At 35.3% G+C, this 19,632-nt stretch overlaps 1 protein-coding gene and 1 pseudogene across 1 annotated transcript; one reads left to right on the plus strand and one right to left on the minus strand.

The window, feature by feature from the left end:
- The first annotated feature begins 6,148 nt into the window (after window positions 1–6,148).
- Window positions 6,149–7,152, plus strand: LOC149161912 (putative eukaryotic translation initiation factor 5-2; annotated as a pseudogene).
- Window positions 7,153–16,683: 9,531 nt separating this feature from the next.
- LOC149161913 (cinnamoyl-CoA reductase 1-like) lies at window positions 16,684–18,950 on the minus strand. The gene is made up of 6 exons (XM_089435588.1): window positions 18,735–18,950; window positions 18,388–18,542; window positions 17,847–18,032; window positions 17,579–17,741; window positions 17,296–17,488; window positions 16,684–17,077 (listed from the first exon to the last, which is right to left on the minus strand). Exons 1-6 carry the CDS (start codon window positions 18,850–18,852, stop codon window positions 16,927–16,929), a joined length of 966 nt encoding a protein of 321 aa, XP_089291714.1. The 5' UTR covers window positions 18,853–18,950; the 3' UTR covers window positions 16,684–16,926.
- Between the last annotated feature and the right edge of the window lie 682 nt (window positions 18,951–19,632).

Raw genomic sequence — 19,632 nt, forward strand, 5'->3', positions numbered from 1 at the left:
GCGCTCCCATTGCTACTGTCCTGGTCTTTTGTCACTCTTTCCTCTAGCGTCCTCGCCCTTCACAGCAGACACCCCTTAGGCAGATCCCAGTCCCGGTAATAGAACCATTTGTTGGCTTATATGGGCTTGACCCAGGTTTGGAAGAATTATTTAGCCAAACAAATCCTGCAGCTACCGGCCCTTTCAGCAACAGCCCGCGAAGCGCGGACTGAGGTCTCACCCGAGGTAGCAGGGGAGGGTGCTGGAACCAGGTTTCCACACCCTGGGGATGTCTTGGATGTGGTTTGGGGCTCGCGCACTGTTCTACAACCTCGCACTGTGCCAAATCCGCGTGGATCAGAATACCCTTATCGCGCTTATTACAAATTGAATCCTTTATTACTATTTTGATCTAGGTAACGCGGTCTTTAAGCAAACATTTATTACTTTTGGTTACTTTGCGCATCAAGATTAACCCAGTTCACATGTATGCAATAGTAGCAAATGCAGAGATCATAACAGTTCATTTATCATAAAAGAGTAGAGTCGCAATTAACACAAAATTCAGAAGAAACTTATCTTTATTACCAATCCTCAACAATACATCCAGTTCCACCCTATGCACTCAGCTGCAAGGGTCTGCACACACAGCTGCGGACTTTCCAAGCCTCTGCGCACACAGCTGCAGAGCCTCTACCTTCTATCCTACTCCCTCGACTCGGACTTACAGACGCTTTCAGACTATTTCCTTTAAGAACCCATTACATTCCATCTTTCCAAAGAACTACCCTTCCCTCATAGAGCCATGCTCTATTTATACTTTCCTTTGGCCCGCAATCCCTCCCCGGGCCAACTCAATTACTATTTCTTTACATTATTTTCGGGCGGACTACCCTTTGACTCAACCTCCTAAAGCTCATGCTCCGCACTTTCCGCGAAGTCTTTTATCCTACTATTACCCAAAATTTCGAGCTTTGCACCCCATACTCATTCCACGGGGCTTGTGCTACCCAACACTATAACAAAGAAATCTATAAATTTCAATTTAAAATAATAAAGACAAATTTCCAATACATAATGATATGTTACCAGTATTACATTGCTATGTTGAAATACCCTGACAAATATAGTGGTTCTTCTATTATTTTTGCATCATTTGGAAAGTTGTGGTTATTGAAAAATAAAAATATATATTTAGATAATTCGAAAGAGAAAATAGCTACAAACTTAATCAATCATTAAAACTTATCATTTGTCATTTATGATCCATATCATCTATCATCCTTCATCCATCACTGCAACCACAACCACTAAACTTATTCTATCTTTAATCTCCTTCCTCTCTCTTTATATATTATATTTGTATTTATTTTTTTATTATGAATTTATATTTTTCTTCCTTCACTCCTTTATTGAATCCAATATTATTCTTCCTTTTTCTTATTTTTCCCTGTCGTTTCATCTTTCTAGTCTTCCATTCTTCTCAATTAAACTTGTTCTATCAATTTCACTTTCTTCTCTTTGCTATGTTATATCTTTACCATTTTCATAATTTAATAAGCTGTTTTTAATTTTCTTACCATATCTTATATATCATATATATTATGAGTGCAAATTATCAGAGAAGATAAAAAATAAAAAATAAATAATAAATAATAATAAATAGAATTTCATTCTTCTTATTTATTTATTAATTTTTTCCTAATCTTCGCTTAAAAAATATGAACACCTATTAAAATTTTTTCATTCTCAATGTAGGAGATTCATACATAATAGTTTCTAAACGAGAATGAGAGATTCATACCGATGCGAACACATTGCTTCAATGTCAAATTTATTGGTGGGCGATTTTTGGATTTGCATAATGTATGAAGATTTATGTAGTAAGTATTGTTGGTTGGTATGTTTTTCTCCAAATTAATTGGGCGGATAATATTTTATTTTTTTACTATGAAAGTAATTATTAATTTTTATTATTATAATTTTAGATTAAAATATTATTGGTTTAATTTTTAAAAAATGTAATTTATTTTATTAATAAAAAAATAAAATATTAATAAAAAAAATAAATTTTATGTAATTAATTTATTTTTAAATTTAAAATTATATTATAATATAAAAATACCATTCAATTTATAAATAATACCTAAAATCATACAACATTTTATACCTATATTCTCTTAATAGATTACTTCATTTTGAATAGAAAATTATATTTCAGAATTTTATGTTAATGGAAAAAACATAATTTAATAAAGATAAAATATATATTTCGAAGTCCTCAAACTTACAATAAAAAATTATTAATTTTTTTTTTAATTTAAAAATATCTGTCCATTGACCCTTTAACTGATCCAAGTTGACCAGGCCTGGAATTTGACGTTCCACAGAACGTTTTTTCCATTTTTAAACGTATTTGACGGCACATTTTTTTTTGCAAACGTATAAAATGACGGTTAAAAAAAATCTCAAACCTTAAATTTGACGTTCAGGTATCTGGATTGCCCGTCATAAATTTTAGGGGGGAATGATGGAGTACAGGGTCAGTCAACCTCACCTCAGCAGCTCCGTAGATTATTCCAGATGGAGAAGAAAGGACGGATTTGGTGTAAATTTTAAATGTTTTTTTGTAAAATTAAATAATGGTCGGTAATTCAATTTTAAGGGCAAGGCACAGATTTCTTATTTTCTAGGGCGATACATATTTTTTTTTAGCAGAGGAAGAACCACCCAAGCAGAGGACTATTTTGCCTTGCCCCAATTTTTGATTTGCAGACTCAATCTCCTCCTCTCCTCTGATCTTCGAAAACAGCAGAGATGAGTTTTTTTGTTGTTTTTATCGTTAGTTTTACTTTTGAATCTTTGCGAAGTGTGGGTATGAATTTAATTTGCAACTCTTTGAATTTAATTTAAAGTTTCATAGGCTGGATTTTGTTTCATGTCTGCCTGCGTGGCATTTAAGTAGGAACACTTGCATTTAAATTTACATTTTCATTGTATTTTTTAGTCTTTTTGGCAATGTATTTGAATTGAATCATTTGTTGTCTTTTAGTTTTCAAATGATACAGTACACAAACTTTCTACTTTTAAATGTGTTTACATTGGTCACTTTTCTGTCTTTAGAGATGTACAAAGGCCGTGTTCAGCTTCATGTGGGAGTTATTTATGGGAGGAACTTGATTTCACGAGTCAGATAATATGCATTGTCTCTGGTTTGAAGCTTCTCTGGTTTGAAGCTTGTGTTTCTGCATAAATTGATTTCCACTGTAGTCTAAGATTTTGATTCCTGCTGTTTTCCAGCCAAAATTGTGTTTTCTAGCCAAAATTGTGGCTTCGTTATAGGACAATCCTTCATACTGTCCCTTTGGCCCATCCCATTATTGTGCCATCTCAACATAGTGAAGAAGAAATAGAAATTAAGTGTGCCCTTGCCACTAGATCCAGTCAGTGATATTTACTCACTATCCTATTTGTGGTATAAGGAGATTTAGAGTTGAACGTTAACTAATTACTATACCTTTCGGAGTTTTTTTATTGCTCTGAATTTGTACAGACAATTTTGATTCATATTTTCTAATTTTATTACAAAATTTTAAAATATTTATAGTTTAAAATTTAATTTTAAACATATAAAAATTAATTTATCTTTTTTAAAATTTAAATATTTAAATTATGCTAAGTTCATGGCCAAATTTATAATTTGATTTTTTAATTATAATTTTATTAAATTTGAAAAATAAACCGTAAAAACTTAAAACATTGTTTTTCATTTCACATGGACCGTTGTATTGATGACAAGAAAAAAATTCTAATTATTGAGAGTGGTATGTATAGAGTAGTTTTTTGTTGTGAAATTTATGGTTATATTTTTTTTGTTTTTTCTTTTTTGAATTATACTATTTCATGCGCTATTTAAGTTGAAATTTTTGTATGATTTTTTGTAGTTAAGCGTGATTATATAAATTTTTATTATAATATTTCTTATTAAAATAATATTTTTCTTTATTTAAATTTTAAAGAGTTTTTTTGGGTTAAAATATTGTATATTACTTTATGAAATTAGAGATATATCATATACTAACTAATGCTTAGAGGGAGGAAGCAAATTTAGACCTCTAAAGTAGTATGACTTTGTTATAAACTGACAACACTCGACTCCTTGTCTAAGGATGGGCGGTTTTTATAAACTCTCTTGTCTAGCCTTCTGCTCTCTTGTAACAATACAATTCACAATTCAGAGTTGGTTTCATCTATCAGCTTTCAATCTTGTTGAAAAGGAGGGATTGGACTCTAGACACAACATACATTCCAACTTCCCAAGTCCAACAAATGCTTAAGTCCATAAACTTAGCATTCTCTTCTTTCTTTACTCCTCACATATTGAAGTTCATTTCTACATTACCCCTAATTCTAGGTCGTGTCAAGACTCAAAGAGGTATTACACTCATGGCCTCCAATATTGACACAGTCATAGACTCACATAGGACACAACTAGGCTCTATTGAATGAACTTCAAGAAAGATTTTTTTTAATCCAATGGTATTTTCTGGAACCTTAAATGTTCAACCTTGACAAGCAATGGCTCATGTAACAATATGCTTTTGACTTTTGGAAAAAAATTAATTTGTTGAATCTTTCCTGTATATTTTCAATCTACTTTCATATCTGCACAAAGTATGACAATTTTCGTCTTTCATATCGGAAAGTGTTCTCTTTCGTATTTGCACAAAGTATGACATTTTCATATTTCATATCGGAAAGAGTTTTCTCTAAAGCCCGCCTACCTTTGAAGCATGAAAATGTATTCCTCAAGAGGTATCAAATTGCAAAAGTTCACCACAATCCATGGGCATGTTATTAGAAAAAAATTGACTTAGCATTTCTTCGCACTATTGTTCATATCTTTAATAAAAGGCTCCTCAATCAGTTGTAAAAGTTATCATAATTCTGCCCTTGTTGTCAAAATAAATAACCTGCATTGCCTAGAATCATGATTATCAAAAGTTAGCAATGTTAGTTCAAACCTTTCACAATGAGGATGATACTTCTGTCCACTTCATTGTTGTAACAAACTATTTATTCGTCCCATGTTGTAGATGGAACTTAGCAAATTTGAGAGAGATCACATGCACAAAGTTTAATACGAAAACCATTAAAAGTATTAGTTTATGTCTCGATGGTTGCATTAACAATATACATTATTATTGTTATTTTAAACACAAGTTATCATAGATTTTAGCTAAAATATCAAAGGTGTCATGATTGAGCTTAGCCAACCAATCATTTGTGATGGGCAATGGTTCTTCGACAACTAGTTACTTCCATTTAGTATTTTTCTCTTGATGCAGGGTTTCCACATCTAATATGCTTAGAGGGATGCATAACACCATCTCATCCAATGATGGTTGAGGATCCTCATCTTCTTAACTATGTGACCTTCTTTAGTGCCTTTCACATATTAAAATTTAAGTATATAATCAAAACTATTAACCCAAAAAGATGAAAAGCCTTATAAAACCTTAAAAGTGTGGTTTTATGCTATTTCTAAGCACATATGCTAACTTAGGAAAAAACAAGGCACTTTCACACAGATTAGTGAAAGTTGAGACGCAAGAGTATTTGAAAGAGAGTTGCCCTATAAGAGGAAGTTGACACTCACAAATTTACATAGAACGTATAATGAAAGGCATGAAAAATATAAAAACGTCATTAAATTTTCATTTGACGGGCAAAGGAGATTTGAAATTCCAGGCCTGGATCCAACACTTAAATAATAATAATAATAACACAACGTAAACTTAAACTTATATTATTAGTATTTAATATTTCTGTCCATCCATACTTTCTTGAAACTCAGGAAGCAGCCGAAAACTGCGCGTTCTCTTCGTCGTAGGCTACATGTGATCTAATTAGAACTAAACTTTCTCTGTTACTCTGTTCACCTGGGAGGCTTCCACCTGCCGAAGCGTCATCTCGATTCTCTGTGACGTCAGTCTCTGAAAGATTCTACATTCACCGTATGGCACTGGGTTACAATTTCCTCGCGTTTGAATAAAATTTTCTGCAACGCTCACTTACGACCTAGGATTCCGCTCCATCAAATAACATGCACTCATATATATAGATATTATAATAAAGTTCATGTGATATCCGGTTAAAAATTGTTAAAATGACGTTAAGATGTTATATTCGTAAAAATTAGATACCAAAGACTTTTCACAATTTAAAAAAATATAGTAAATTAAAAATAACAAATCTCTTTAAAAATTATATATATATATATATATATATAAAAGATTACTAATTCATATAAATGAAACTTTTCTGTAATATTTTTCCTCAAACTTTCAACAAAACACATGCTCAAACTCTGTAGACAATGAATCACGCCGAAAGATATTTAAAAAGGAGGCCGGCCTTGGATGTAGTGTTGAAAAATTCAACCAGAGAAAACAACAGTTGACGAACCTAAAAAGGGGACCAAGCAATGTACTGATATGAAGGTTGTAGGGAAGATTGCTTCAAAGAACACAATGGTTGAGCCTTAGAGCAAGTCTGCTACTAAGAATGGTAAGAAATCCATATAACTTATTCCAGAGAGTGATGATAAGGAGGAAGAGATTGATGTTGATGAGAAAAACTTGAATACAGTTAAAGGGCTAATCATTCACATCAAGCTTCTTGCTTATTTTAATGATTTTCTATTCACATTAAGCTTCCTGCTTATTTTAATGATTTTCTTCAAAGGAGAAAATCTCCTAATCAATTGGTGGAGTACATATAATCTCTCTGTGGTTCTCCTAAGGAAGTGATGAAGACTTCAGTGTTTGAGGGCCTTAAAAAGATGTTAGGAAATGATTTTCCAAGCAGGTTGCAAAGAGAAATATTTACATGTCCGAAGCTCTTCATAATGAAGATTCCTATTTGTTGTTATTGAATGAAATTGATGCTTTTTGCAAGCGTGCCAATGCAGATGCAATCAATGAAGTTTCTTTGGTTATGAAAGTTTTATATGATGATGACATATTAGAAAGTGTTGTTTTCCAATGGTATGATAACCATACTTTGGATGCCCAAGGCAATATCTCTTCAATGTGGAAAATTGTTAAGCCATTTGTTGAGTGGCTCAGAAGTACCAAGTTTGAATCTGAAGAGGATTACTTAGTGAACTAAATATGTTTGACCAATTTAAGTTGTGTGACCAAAGAGATTAGTTTAGTGTTTCCAAATTGTTGAAGTTTTTATATCATGAACCTTCCTGTCTACACTGTGCAGTCAAGATGAATCGAGGTATTTTTTGCAAACAATCAATTTCCACTAGGCTTTTCCATCTGATATAAATCACCAAAGGATTTTGATTCCCAATTTCCTAATTCAATATTTATAACAAGTTTTTTTTATGTATGTGAACATATTATGTTGGTTACATATGTAGAATTTTCTCTACAAATCAGCTTGCTCACTGATATCATGTAGAAATTTCACATGCAGATCAAACTGATATATGCAATGTACTAAAGCATAATACCAGATCTACATCTACCATAAAATTTGCGGAAGCTAATCAACCATGAGCAACATCAAGCATGAACACATATAACTGATAAGAAGGAATCAATCACATAACACAGAATATGTCACTAGGGAAAGCACCAGCATAAAACCCCAACACTGTATTATCAATCAAGTGGAGATCCTCAACAACATACAAAAAGAATCAACTCAATAGCTATCGTACTCTCTCTGTAATCAGAATATGAAAATCATGGACTACCTAGGCCTCAATATATAAGCTGTAAATTGGCCTAATCGTACATGTTGTCACCTCAGGTCTAACTACGTAGTCATAGAAGAAAATAGATTCCTTCCTCATGCAAGGAATACTTACTAGAAATATCCTAGCATCTGATAGTACACTCTCCCTCATCTAATCTCAACTGGGTTTTTGTCTGAACAGCCTCCAATTTATCATGCTAATGTATTTACCTATGTTTTGAAATATAATCAAAAGTATGTTATGTCGCAATGTCGTCTTAAAACTTCATGAGTAGATTTACTGCAACTTTTTATTTTTACTCTGTTTTGTCGTGAGTGAAATTTGTGTTTTATTTAAGCCTCTGTCCGTTTTCCTTGGCACAAATGAGATTTGACTTGTTGCAACTAATTTCTGAGCCAGACTTCTTTCCTCTACTCGTTACGATTATTGGGCTATCACCAAGCACAAGAAATTACGATTATTGAGCTATCACCAAGCACGAGCTTGACTAATCCTCAGATACCTCAATTTAATGGAAACAATTATGATTATTGGGCTATCACAATGAAGATCTTATTTTCTTCTCAAGACATTTGGGATTTGGTGGAGAATGGTTTTCAAGAACCAGTAGATGCAACAACATACAATGCCTTGTCTCAAGCAGAAAGAGATTTGTCGAGAAACAATGGAAAGAAGGATTCACAAGCCCTCTTCTACATTTTTCAAGCAGTTCATGAAAGTATTTTGCTAAGAGTTGCAGTAGCAACGAAGTCCAAGCAAGCATGGGACACCCTCCAGACAACCTACCAAGGCATGGCAGAAGTCAAGATAGCAAAACTGCAAATGTTGAAAAGAGATTTTGAAACACTTTTTATGAAAGAGTGTGAGAATGTAGACTCCTTTTTTACACATGTAATTGGGTTGGTTACTCAAATCAAGTCTCATGGTGAGACACTTGAGGAAAGGAGAATAGTTGAGAACGTTTTGAGAACTTTGTCAACAAAGTTTGATGCCATTGTTGTGGCCATAGAAGAGACAAAGGATCTCTTATAGTTCTTAGTGGATGAGCTTCATGCATCACTGATTTCTCATGAACATAGACTAAATAGAGCAACAAGATCCTCATTGGGCATGCCTTCAAGACATAAGTTCCATTTGGTCGAGGTAGAGGTAGAGGAAGATCATATGCTAGAGGAAGAGGAGTATTTCCACATAGAGGTGGAAGAAGCAGCGCTTCAAGCTCAAGTGGAAGGGGCAACAATCAAAATCCAAGTCAAGGCGCAAGCCAAAATCAAGCACAAGGTCATAGGTATGATAAATCTCAAGTTCATTGTCATTACTGTAAGAAGTATCGTCATCATGAAAATGAATGTAGAAAGAAGCAATATGACATTAGTAACAAACCAAGTGTAAATTTCACAAAGGAAAATCAGAACCATGATAGCATGCTTTTAGCTTGTAATGTAGCAAAAGAAAAACGAAATTGATATATGGTATCTAGATTCAGGGTGTAACAACCACATGTCACGGAACATAGAAATGTTTTTCAATATAGATGAAAGTGTGAAATATTAAGTGACATTAGGGATTGATAGGAAAGCCTCTGTCATGGGCAAAGGAAGAGTTAATATCCTAACAAGGAAGGGGGAGAATAAGTGCATCTTAGATGTTTACTTTGTCCCTGGTTTGAGTCAGCTCATGTAAAAAGGCTACAATGTCTTTTTCAAGAATCATGAGTGCACAATTTTGGATAAGCCTCCAAGAAGACAGCTGATTGCAAAGGTTCAGATGACAAACAATAGAATGTTTCCACTAAAGATAAGATCGGATTTGAAAGAAGAAGGTGCACAAGCATAGCTATCAATGAAGTCACAAGAGGATGGAAGAAAAGATGTAGCTGTCACACAATTAAACTTTCAAGAAGAGGTCAAATATGAAAATTGGTTATGGCACTTGAGATTTGGTCATCTCAACTTTAGAGGTTTGAATTTGATGCATAGGAAAGGCATGGTGAAGGGATTGCCACTCATAGAAAAAGAAAAAAACCTATGTAAAGGATGTATCTTGGGAAAGCAACATAGAGAGACATTTCAAGCAAGAAAGTCAATAAGGTCAAAGGCACCTTTGGAGATTGTCCACTCAGATTTATGTGGACCAATGCAAACACCATCAATTTGTGGCAGCCACTATTTATTGACCTTCATAGATGACTACACAAGGAAGACATTGGTCTATCCTCTAAAACAAAAAATTGAAGTATTTGATTTTTTTCATCAATACAAGGCTCTTGTTGAGAGGTAAAGTGGACACTACATCAAAGTCCTTAGGACTGACAGAGGTGGTGAATATATCTCAAATGATTTCCTTCGATTTTGCAAGGAACATGGAATTCACAAGCAATTTACAACAAGGTATACACTTTAGAAAAATGGTGTCATGGAAAGGAAGAATAGGACCATTATGGAAATGGCAAGGAGTATGTTGAAGGCAAAGCATTTTCCAAGTGATTATTGGGCTGAAGTTGTCGCTTGTGTAGCATATATCTTAAATATATGTCCAACCAGAAGTGTCAAGAATGTGGTTCCTAAAGAGGCATGGACTGGATGAAAGCATATTGTCACTCACATGAGAGTCTTTGGATGTGTGTCATATGCAAATGTGCCGGATGAGTTGAGGAAGAATTTGGACAAGGGGAAGAAATACATATTTGTTGGATATAGTGATGAATCCAATGCATACACGCTCTACAATCCATCAACCAAGAAGGTCATAATCAACAGAGATGTGTAGTTCATAGAAGAGGAAGCATGGGATGGAATTTTAGAGAAGACAATCAATGTGAAAGCATGTATACCACATGAGGACAAAGAGGAATTGACAACAACAAGCAATTCCTCAACAGTGACTCCCTCTACTCCTATTCAAGTGCAACAAAGCAGACAACAAGTAACACCGTCAACAAATAATAGGACATCGTAACACAGTCAAGCAAGTGCTTCTCCAAGCACGCCGCAAAGAGCAACACCAAGTGACATATCAAACCCATCATCAACTAGCATAAGAAGACCAAAATTCAAAAATTTAAATGATATTTATGAGCAAGATGAAGTTGATAGTAACGTTGGTCTAAATTCCTTATTTGCATTTTTTTGTCATGTAGATTACCTAATCGATTTTGAGGATGCAGTCAAAGAAGAAAAATGGGTTGCAATAATAGAGGAAGAAATAGAAGCAATAGGAAAGAATGACACATGGGAGCTAGTGGACCTTCCGCAAGGAAAATAAGTCATTGGAGTGAAGTGGGTCTATAAGACAAGGAGCAATGTCGACGGTAAGATTGAAAGGTATAAAGTGAGCCTAGTTGTCAAAGGATATAAGAAACAGCATGGAAGAGATTATGTGGAGACATTTGTGCCCGTCACGAGGATGAAGACAGTGCATACGGTTGTGGGGATTATTGAGCAACATAAATGGACAGTGTATCAAATGGACATAAAATCAATGTTCTTGAATGGAGTGCTGAAAGAGGAAGTGTATGTTGCATAACCACACAGTTATGAGGTAGAAGGCCAAGAAGACAAAGTGTATCGATTGAGGAAAGTTCTTTATGGGCTGAAGCAAGCACCGTGTGCATGGTATAGCAGAATAAATGCTTACTTGTTGGACAATGGTTTCGACAAATGTGACGGTGAGCCTACTCTCTACATCAAAGAGAGTGATGGTAAGATTCTTATTATTGTTTTATGTGTAGATGATTTGATTTTTACAAGAAATGATGATTTCCTCAATGTTGATTTCAAAGAATTCATGAAGAGTGAATTTGAAATGACTGACTTGGGGTTGTTAAGATACTTTTTGGGCATAGAAGCGAAGAAAATAGAAAATGGTATTTTTATTTCGCAACAAAAGTATGTAGTAGACATTTTGGAGAGGTTTAATATGCAGAACAACAAGCCTGCACCAACTCCAACTATCATGAGGTTCAAGTTGAGCAAGGAAGATTGTAGTAGGAATGTCAATCTGACATTATACAAAAGGATGATAGACAACTTGATGTATTTGACCTCCACTAGGGCAGATATAATGTATGGAGTGATTTTGTTGTCCAGGTTCATGGAGACACCCAAGGAAACACATTGGCAAACAGAGAAAATGATTCTCAGGTATGTCAATGGGACAAAACAATATGGTATTTTGTACGTCGCAACAGACGATTTCAGGCTGGTTGGTTACACTGATAGTGATTGGGCAGGAAGTGTCAATGATAGAAAAAGCATGTCAGGATATGTTTTTCATTTAGGTTCCGGAGCCATTTCATAGGCCTCCAAGAAGTAGCCAATAGGGTCACTGTTAATAGCAAATGATGAATATGTTGCCGCAATAGCAACAACCTGTGAGGCAGTTTGGATGAGAAGAATGTTGAAGGATCTTCGCCACAACAAAGAGGGAACGAAAACTATTTTCTGAGACAACACTTCTACAATTGCATTGACAAAGAATTCTATTTTTTACAAGAGGACCAAGCATATTGATGCTAAATATCATTTTATTAGAGAGTTGATTAACAATGATGAAATTGTGTTGCAACACTGCAGGTCACATGAACAATTTGTTGATATTTTCACAAAGCCATTCGCACGTGAAAGTTTTGTTTATCTCAGGGACTGTTTGGGAATTGTCAATGACGGCAGTTGCGATTAAGGGGGAGTATTGGAAATAATAATCCCAACCACCACCTTAAACACATTAACAAATAACATGCTTGCTCAGTCAACTTTTGCAGATTGTTATTTGGTTTACAGGCTGAAGGACTAAAGTATGAGCAGAAGTACATCGCTAACCGTTCCGCAACACATCACAGACCTAAAACACTTAATGACGGTTGGCAAATATGTATGGGTGAAACATTTATTGCACAACTCTTAGTTGTAGTCCGCAACCTCTACAAGCTCATAAAATCCCTCATTTTGTATAATCGCCCATCGTGTGCCTTAAATATTTTCTCTGTCATGAATTAATGAGTAAAAATGTATGTTTTGGATAAATATGAACGTAAAAGTCATTTGCAATGTTGAACGAGAGAAAGGGTTAAAGTCTGTGAGGTTGTGAGGAGAAAATCATGGAGAAAATATTGGTGGGCACTATTGTGTTTTACTGTGTGTTACTCCACAACCCCTGATGAAGGGTAAATCGCAGTAAGTCTTTTGTGTTTTACTTCCTATGTTTTGAAATATAATCAAAAGTATGGTATGTTGCAATGTGGTCTTAAACCTTCATGAGTAGATTTAAGGCAACCTTTTGTTTTTACTCTGTTTCTCCATGAGTAAACTCTGTGTTTTATTTACGCCTCTGTTCAGTTGTGATATACTTTCCGAAACTGAGATTTGACTTGCTACATCTGATTTCCGAGCAAGACTCCTCTCCTCTGCCCCTATAAAAATTTTCTAACAAGTTTTAAGTTTTGAGTTCACGTTCCACCTCAAATAAACAATCTATGTGGGTCGAATAAACAATCTATATATCCCTCATGATGGGTGGAGCTTCCACCCAAAACCTTGATCTTTTTATACAATTTTTCGAGATGAAAAAACAAATTAAAACACACAAATATTCAATTTCTATTGAGAAAAAATTGTGTATCTAGGTTAAAATGACCAAAGTTTGGAGTCAACGCTCCATGGGGACCAAGAGCTTATATGTCCCTCATAATGGGTGGTGTTTCCACCCTAAACCTTGCTTCAATCAAGATACTTACTTTCTCTAAATGAAAAAGAAAATATTCAACAAGTGCATTCATAAATCTGAAAACCCAAGAAAGAATATGAATATAAGAGATGACATGATATGTATATATGAGAGGAAAATTAGTAATTACGCTACCTAATTCTAATGTTTGATAATTAGTTTTAACTCTTTCAGCTTAAGCTAGAAAGTTTGCATCAAACGGTTGTCGTATACTAAAATCTCTTCCCACCACTCCTCTAACTTAGGATGAAATTCCTGATTTTGAAGCTAGAAGCTCTCAAATCTAATTGGCCTATTATGAGGGGCCATTTTCAAGTCAATCTCTAATATGATGGGGCCCATGATTAGATCCCAAGCTTGGGAATACAGTGTGGCCTCCACAAATAAATCTCCAACAAACAAATCCTCAGAGACAAAAAAAAAGGGTCTAACTAGCATGCTATTTAATGTTGGCCACAACGATGATTGTTCTAAGTGTTTAAGTCATTGACTATGTCCACATATACAATATTTGACTCTTGTATTTTCTCTTGGAATACAAGTGTTGCTAATTCCAAAAATAAGATTGCACCCTTTCTCTCTTCCAAACTCCTAATCATGTTAAATTCACCTCCAATGATCTAATAATCCCCATGAAAATACCTCTACATGGCACTCAATTCATTTACAAATCCTTATTTTGTCCCTGGGGTTGAGGGTTCATATATTATAGATAACCATATCAAGTCCTTGAACCCTGAGCACCTAAATATTCCAAATGAGATGTTAGGGTTGGTGAGCTTATCCTGGAATGAGACCCATCGAGGGTCCCAATCATTGCGATGTGACCAACACTACCACTTGAATCTAAGGCCATGAATTCACTTCCTTCCAACATCTACTCATAAGTTTTCCTATCCTAAGACTAGAAACCTTAGTTTCTTGAACTACTATCTCTTGCTTTTCATTCTCGATTCTAAATAAAAAATATCTCTTGGTACTATTTAGACCTCAAATATTCCAAGAAATGATTTTCATGGAGCAACTGAGGTTGTTTGATGGAGATACTTCGTGATCTTGTTGATCTAACCTGAATTTAATAGGAATTCGCCTGCTTCTTAGTGGACTTCTCTTGCCATCTTGTGTCATTTCCTACTGTGATTGAAGGTGGTTTTCTCCTTGGGCTTATGTTCTTGGGACACCCCTTTCTTCTCTGCAATGAGAATTGTATATGTTCCCTTCGATTAGACATTATTCCCCCATCAGTATTCGTATAAATGTAGGAAATGCTACAAATGTTCTACCAAACTCTCTTTTGCCTCTGTTCTTGCCCACGTGTGAAGAAACTCAAGCATTGCCTTCTTGTCTGCATTGAGATTGTCCTGTTCATCTTCGACTCCTAGGATTGAGCTTGTATTGGCAAGTAACTCTTTAAGATCAAAGTTATTTACTGGCTTGTCTGTGGGTTTATGCTTTAAGAGTTTGTCACCCTTCGTGTTGGCTTGATCTTTGACCTCCATTGGACATTCCTCAGATTTACCCTCCACTTCCTCCATGGATTCACTAGATCAACCCTCCCGACTCATACTTGCAAATGGATTTGCATCAATTTCCACCTTGAGAATTACTTTCCCTTTCCCCTAAGAGGGTTTTTTCGGCTAGGGCGATTCAATTTTCCTCTCTTATAGGAGACCTCCTGAAAGTCGTCAAGTGTATCCTAAGCATTGTTCGTCTGCATCTTGGCCATAGTTAGTGGGAAATCCCTTATCAGATGGCCATAGTCATGGAAGTGACGACATTTGAAAGGGACGTGCTCATAATCTAAACGTTGTGTCTAATTCTCATTGTGATATTCCAGATCGATTGACTTCAGGAGGGGTTTGGAGATATTCATGTACATAGATTCTAGCATATGATGCATGCCTCCCCCTCTTCAAGATCTCTGATATTTTAACAAAGTCTCCAATGGTGTTGCCAATTCCTTCAAGAATGTCTAGTTCCCAGAAGTCATCTAACAAAGAAAATAGTCATATGCAAACTAGGGCTACAAGGAACTGCTCTTTCTTTGGGTTGTAACATTCCTCCCAGAATCTCATGAACATGGCCACATCGTTCATAAAATAGGGGCCATTTTCAAAGACCCTCTTTCTGTCTTCCAGATTGGTAAAATTAATAGTAAAAAAACCTTTAGCCCTCAACCACAACTCTACTAATCCCTTCGACTTCCATTTTAGCTAGACCCGCTTCAAAATATCTTGTCCCTTGGTCAAAGGCCCATGAACTTGCAAATCAAAGCATGATCTCTCATGAACTACCTCACCTGTTCTAGCCTCTTATTTGGAATGACAAATTCTAGGTTCATTGACATTTTTGGGAGGCATTTATCTTTCAAGCAGGCTTGCCATTAAGCTCTTAATACTGAGTTTTCCCCTTTTCTATTATTATGTCAAATTAAACTTGCACCACCATCTATCATCTTTGTTCATCCATTAACCATATTTTGGTAAGAGGGGGTTGTACCTCTTCAAGGGACCACTCATGAGTTTGAGTTAAATAGAAAACACCTTGATTTAATAAGTCAAAATTGTAATAACATTTCCAACTCTTAATATTTAATATTTAGAAACCCTTTATATTTATATAATTATTAATATTAATATATATTTTATAATAAAAGAAAATAAAAAACTTGTGAATATTAAATCTATATATAATTGAGAAATTATATAGCTAACATCTAAATGTTATCCTTAAGATTTAACACATTTATGGATTATAGTTTCATACTTTTTGCATCACATAATTTCCATTCTCATGATAGGTTGAGAATTTTTATAAGATCGATCAAATTATTAGGTATAACATAAAAAATACTGTTAAAATGTATAAATTTATCTTTTATATATATAAAATGTTATAATTATGGATTCAAATTCAAAGAGGTTTAAATAAGAGGTTTTTTAAGGTTTGAATGAGAAATCACATTACCAATTTGATATGATTTTAAAATTAAATAATTATTATTATTATTATAAAACACAAAGGAATATTAATTTATTAAATTTTATAAAAAAAATCAAAATAAAATAAAACACAGTGATTTATTAGATGAATAGTTTGATGTAGGTATAAGAATAGTACCATACATTTTACAAATAAACAGTAAGAGAACTAGAATGGATGTAAGTTTATAAAATCTTTAATATTAAATATATCTGATCCACGTGGGTTGATTGTTCTGCTGTCAAATAAACAGACTCCTTTAACCTAGAGTTAGCCTAGTAATAAAAAATTGTCTGATCTACAATATAGTTGCAAACAAAAAGTTCATAAATCGATATATTTGATTTGATCGACCAGAACATTTTGAATATATTTGATAAGTTAATGGCATACGCATGTCAGTCCACAACTGCATTCCCATTTCCATAATAGATAAATTTATTCTCCTCAGCATTGTGAGGTCGTCACAGATAGTGAAGAAAGCCCCTCTCCTGTAAACTGGTCACCGTATCGGCCAAAGACTTGTCTATTGGCGTGAACGAGAGGCCCAAATCTCTAATTTTCCGATTTGAGAACTTGTAGGGCTGTTTCCTTGGATTTATCTCGTCTGAACATCTGCATTCATGAACGAACATATATATATTAAACAACAAACATTGAGGGATTTCTTTAAAAAATTGTAAGCGATGGACGGTTAAACTATCTGGTCGCTGAAAGGTATTTTTAAGTTGATTGCAGATATGGTCGATGCTCTCTTGATCATCAAATTTTATCCACATATTCCACAAAAAATTGTGAGAAAACACCACAAAATTTTCTTTAAAATCACGTACTTGGTAGCCACTGGACAGCGCGGGCAAAGTTTTGCGAGCATGTCGACGAGTTCTCCTCGGTGGAGGCTACAATCACCGCACAGATATCTTTGGCCACCGGCTGAACGTGCCTCATACACTAAAATATGAGCATCTGCCACGTCCCTCACGTCCACATATGCTTGAGTTAAGTTCGCATATGTTTTCGCTGAGCCTGAATATCATCCATTCAACTCCCATTACATCCCTGGTATTCCATTAAATATGAATATGTAGCTAACGAACCAACTCTAACATTACCCACCTGTCAAATATTTCATAATATGAGCAGTGCTGGCGTTCATGGTGGATTGCAACAATGGGCCCATAACCAGACATGGATTGATGACTACCATATCCAAATTCCTTGTCTCAGCAATCTCCCATGCAGATTTCTCTGCCAACGTCTTTGCATAACAGTACCAGTTCTGCAATGAACCAGACCAGGAAACAAAATTAGCCCATGGGATTCCACCAGTATCTACATAGAATTTATATTTCTAGTTTTTTGTTAAAGCCAAAGTAATAAATACATTTGTGTGCATGCAGTAGTCCAGATCGCTCCAGCAATCATCGTCGACAATGGCGCGAGGGTCTCTGTGAGGGTTCATGTAAACCGCACCGATAGAAGATGTAAATACTACGCGCTTCACCCCCATTTCTGCACACGCCTCCATAACATTCCTCGTTCCTTCCACCGCTGGCTCTATCACCTGATTCTGCATCATTATAGAAAACATTTAATCTGAGTGTGCAGATTTTCATAGTAATAAGTCATGCTCATGTGTAGGGTGGAGCATTAATATTCTTTTTTTTTTTGGTTGAGAAACTGTCTATCTAGATCAAAATGCCCGAAGTTATCGGTCAAATAACTTACATATTTTTCATAATGGGTATCACTTCCACCCTAAACCTCTTTCATTTCAATCAAGATAAATATTTTTTCTAAATGAAAAAACAAATTGACAACACAAATATTCAATCTGCCCATTCATAAATCTGAAAACCCAAGAAAGTAATATGAATATATGAGATGATATGATATGTATATATAAGAGGAGAAATAATAATTACAGGGTCATCGTTGAGAAGGCAAGCCATGTGAAAGACACCATTGCATCCTCGGATAACTGTGACTAAGCTCTGATAATCAAGAATATCAGCTTTCATAAGCTGCAGCCTCTCTTTCGCCCCTTCCAGCTCTCTCAGATGCTCATACTTGCCATCCTCTATATTTCAATCATGAAATTGTTAAAATCCTTTCCATCCAAACAAAACAGAGACTTAACACACAATTATGTCATTGAAAAAAAAAAGACAGGTGGCTATTACCAGGAGGTCCTGGGATCAATTCGCAGTGAACCTAGTTATGGGTGAACCCAATCAAGATTATGATGATAAAAGTAGTAAGTATAACCTACCGGGATTGCCACGAACTGCTCCTCTGACAGTATAGCCTTTGCTGAGGAGTTTCTTGACCAGCCATGAGGCAATGAATCCCCCTCCTCCTGTCACACAGACAGTTTGATCTGATCTCATGGTTTATTTCCGGCTGCAATTTGGAGTAAGCAGTGAACTATAAATGCCTGAGTTGGGCTTCTCGTTCGAAGCTATCAGTTGAAATATGACAGATGAGGAGTCGCCGGAGGTGTGGGAAATGAAGCGGAGATCTCACCCTTTTAAAGAACATTAAGCAGGGGTGGGAAGATACTGAGAAAATATCGAAAAGGATTAAGCTCTGTGCAGCCAACTTGTCAACTCGCCTTACATTGGAAAGTCAAGGTTGCCACCTAAATGCAGGCGCGAAGTTGTTGAGGAATTATTCTCGCTCCTACACACCGCCCCATTCACTTTTGATTTTCTTGGCCCCGGAGCAACAACTACCACTGAGTTGACCCTGTCTCCTTATATTATTGAAAGGTAATTAGACTTTAGGAAAGAAGATAACTATTTATAATACTAAAATAAATATTAGTTTGGCCTGGATTGACCCTGCGATTTTCCAATTATTGTTCTCTCCGTCGATGCCGCGGACGGTGGGACTCAGGAAGCTTACAACGGCTGTTTTATCCATGAAGCGATACCTTCCACCGAGTTGACTGCGTCTTCTTGAGATGAATCATTCGAAAGTGAAACGTCAACGTTACAATCATTACAATCATTACCAGTTTGTATTTTCTTTGTATTCTGAAGCTGAAATCTCATTCCTTGAGTTTGAAACGTTAACGTTACAGTTCTTTGTATTATGAAGCTGGAATCTCATTCCTCGAAGATACATTGCACCCTTAGGGAGAGTAGATTATATACGGCATTTGCCTG

The sequence above is a fragment of the Pinus tabuliformis genome, chromosome 5_2 (assembly GCF_031772625.1).
Source record: "Pinus tabuliformis cultivar Carrire ecotype Pingquan chromosome 5_2, CPIR1, whole genome shotgun sequence".
NCBI lineage: Eukaryota > Viridiplantae > Streptophyta > Pinopsida > Pinales > Pinaceae > Pinus > Pinus tabuliformis.